This window comes from Sinocyclocheilus anshuiensis, unplaced genomic scaffold (genome assembly GCF_001515605.1).
Source record: "Sinocyclocheilus anshuiensis isolate Anshui unplaced genomic scaffold, SAMN03320099.WGS_v1.1 scaffold1390, whole genome shotgun sequence".
NCBI lineage: Eukaryota > Metazoa > Chordata > Actinopteri > Cypriniformes > Cyprinidae > Sinocyclocheilus > Sinocyclocheilus anshuiensis.
Window position 1 is genome coordinate 241,522 of NW_015560623.1, and position 3,739 is coordinate 245,260.

General features: G+C 37.3%; 1 protein-coding gene across 1 annotated transcript in view; it reads right to left on the bottom strand.

Moving 5' to 3' along the window:
* Positions 1-3,709, bottom strand: part of LOC107681907 (endothelin-converting enzyme-like 1) — a 38,295-nt gene extending 34,586 nt beyond the window's left edge. The window contains exon 1 of the mRNA XM_016478279.1: positions 3,386-3,709. Coding sequence (XP_016333765.1) covers positions 3,386-3,709 — 324 coding nt within the window. The remainder of the gene's footprint in view (positions 1-3,385) is intronic.
* Between the last annotated feature and the right edge of the window lie 30 nt (positions 3,710-3,739).

Consider the following 3,739-nt stretch of genomic DNA (forward strand, 5'->3'; position numbering starts at 1 on the left):
GTTTGGAGTAAAAATATGTTATTAAATGTGGTATTTTCACATGCTTTCAGATGGAGCAGCATTTACTTCACAGAGCCGTAGTTCACTGAGAAGCTATGCAAACAGCTGTCATTATCGCAAACGATTTCTTCGATTTCAGAATCGCGTGGAAACAAAGAGGCCATGGCGCCAAACCCCCTCACGAAAGAAGAAAGCCGTCGTGTTTACAACTGTGACGACGAGCGCTTATCAGGATCAACTAAACGCTGGATTCTCAAAAGTGTGTGAAATATTTAAAGTTCGCGGCATAGAATATTTAAAATATGTCTGAGAGTTTTACACACCGGTCTGTTATTGTGGCGACATTTCCACACTCCGAAACGTGATGCTGAAACGAAGCGAACTGTGATTGGTTGTTTGACATGTCGGTCAAACGGCCTCATGGACGGGCCTTGGCCAATGAAATCTGCCATGGATTCCAGACCTTCAGCCGTCAGCTACTCTAGCGATTTTATCAGTAACAGTTTAACAACTTAAAAACTTCATGACTTCTCACAAGCGAGGTAACAACGGCACTGTTCGTGAAAAATAAAATGAACTTAAAGTTTCACTATTAGTAGAGATATTGCTGCCGAACACTTTTGAGAGACGCACGGACTCACAGGGGTAGGTCACATGTTTAATCGCTCTCTAATAAGTAAGTTATTAACTGCATAACAGTCTGCATTAACTTAGTCTGCAATCAACGGCTCAAGCCTCCGTTACTAGGTTTAAAATGACGTTTTGGAATTAGCAACAGAGGCGTTGGATGAGATCCTACTCACAATAGCGTTTTAAGTAGAAAAAACGGACAAATGCCTTGAAATATATCATCTGATCGATGTCTTGAGGTGTGGTAACTGTAGTATAAGCGGAATAATTGACTCCGGGCCGTTGAATTCTTAGAAAGTAATGCACAACCGAGGTGTAACGGTGTAACTCCGCTTCGTGTCGTGGCCGCATCATAACCTCGGGTGTGCATTATTTTCTAAGAATTCATTGGCCCGCAGTCAATTATTCCTTTTATATATATGTGTATATATATTTTTTAAATGACGTCGATCCAATATCGATTCTCAAAAGCCGCGAATCGATCTTTTCCGGTATTTATTTCAGCAAACATTTAAAACAAGATCTGATTAATGTGAATCTTATCATTAGTCTTCTCCACTAGATGTCTCCTTCTTATTTACCTTGCGCAAACGGAAAGCCTGTCATTCATTCGGTGCTTATCATGGCGGAGATACTGTTGACACGTTTGATGCCCTTATAGTGTTTTTGTTCCAGAAACACTTTCTCAATAAATATAAAATAAAAAAGATATTTATATTCGAATATGACTAAAATATGAGAAATGTAATTCTAAATTTTAAATAAAATCACATGATTTAAAAAAATATTAGTAATTTAAAGTAAAGTAATTTTATTAGGATATTTTCCTGATGATATTAAAACAGCATCATCACAAAATTATTTTATGTAAAATATAAAACCTATATTCTTACAATTTCTGAATAAAACTTGAGAAATTTAATGAAAAGTCATAAATCCAATCACATATGGGCAAAAGAAATAGTGATTCCTGACTTAAAAACGTAAGTAGTATTATATACAGTTAAACCAAACATTATTCAGAGACCAGATATAATTGTTGATATTTTTTTACTAGTGCGTGCAGGACACTATAGTTCATTTATGTAAGTGAGGTCCTTCTTATTTACCTTGCGCAAACGGAAAGCCTGTCATTCATTCGGTGCTTATCATGGCGGAGATACTGTTGACAAGAACCAAGAACAAAGCAACATGTGTGATTTGCAATGCTCAGGTAAAATTCTATAGTATTACTACAAATCTGTGGAAGCATTTGACATCACACGTAGAGGCGCCATGATTTCCGCAATGAATGAATGAATGAATGGCGGATGGTGCGACGCACTGTTTTGTTTACTACACACATACTAAAGCGCGGACGGCGCTCGCGGTGTTTTCAGCCTCTATCGTCTCACTATGATGATATGAATACACAAATATCATCTCCAGCTGCTATGAGAGTCACTTCAGTAGCATTTTACCATTTAATTTGACAAAACTACCGTCATATCACATACACAGCAGCAGCAAGATCCTCACGGCAACCCATCAAAATAAAAGTTTAGTTTAACGTGAAGAAACTGTGTCAGAAATATATTACTTAATATCTTAAGACTCAATGCAACAGCAATGTTACTACTACTACTAATAAATATTAATAAATCTTTTTTTTAAAGGAATAATCACATTTGTTTTCTTTTTAATTTTAACAGTAAACCTCTGTTGTGCAACACTTTGTTTGCCAAAAAATAAAAGGGTTTAATTTTCATTTGATTAGGATAAATGTAATTAATATTTTATGCCTTCATCTGATTACCAGAAAAATTAAGAAGAACATTTTATAGGGCCCTATTATTGTTTAAAAAAGGACCCTATACAAAAAAAAGAATAGGTTTAAAATACAGGCATGTGGTTCTTAATTTCTTTTTATTAATTCACCATTTGTAAACTGATGTTTACTGTTAATTTTTTTAGAAATACCAATAGCATTTGCATTAAAACTATATTCACTGAATGTAATAAAAAAATCGAGAATTGAACCAAGAATCGAATCGGGACATCTGAATCAATACCCAGCCCTAATATATATATTATAATATATATATACACGTTCATATTCGCGTGATTTTTTGCGCAGCTCGTCAGTGAACAATGACTCTGTGTAGTTAATGCTGCTCAATGTGAAAGCACGCAGGTGATGGAGATTTACCGCTGATTACAGAACCGGCTTTAATTTATGTAAGTGAGGACAGCAAAATAAAGTAAACTGTGGCATATTATACCCAAATATTCTTCATACAGTGGACTACTAGTAAAAATTGGGACCAAAATTTTTTAAGACACTTTGAGCTGAGCATGTTTTGCTGAAGTGTTTTTCTTTAATTGCTAATGTGATCTTTTTACACCACAGACTGAACAGAATGAAGCACTGCTTGGTAATTAGTTGAGCTAAATTGGTTTTATCTAATTGTGTTCTTAAATTTAACAGCTGACAGCTATTCAACCGAATTCATTACATACCTTTCTATCAAAGTTATCTGACATTATCAAGATGAGTTTGTTCTGACACAGTTTAACTCTGAGCTCTTCTCATATTTTAGTACCGTTTTCTAAACTATAGCCAATAAACTGTGATATGATGTGAGAAATGTTAAAGGTGTCTGAATAAATTTTGGTTTGACTGCATGTCAAAATTTATACAAAATTGTGCAGATTTAAATATATAATAAACAAAATGCATTGAAACCAAGCAAATATTCAGAGTGTGTGGTTGTACCTTTCTCTCGGCACTATCCGGCTCTTTCCTCTGGACCGGCACCTGTAGGAGACGCTGCAGCTTCTCCTGGTTCTGTTCTCCGATGGCGGTGATGATGCCGTAGCTCAGTTTGTCCTCCGGTATCCCATGTCTCCGGAGCCACCCGCCGCAAGCGAAGCTGTAGAAGTCGTGACAGGGCTGGACGCTCGGGTCGACGTTCCCCTGGATGAAGCGCGCGGCCCGGAGCAGCGAGCGCCGCTTTACGCAATCCTGACGACACTGGGAATCCTGCGCTTCCAGCGCCAGAAACTTCAGTGCCAGCATGCATCCGAGAATCACGCACATCCCCGCCGCGAACACTAAAGCAGAGAGCAG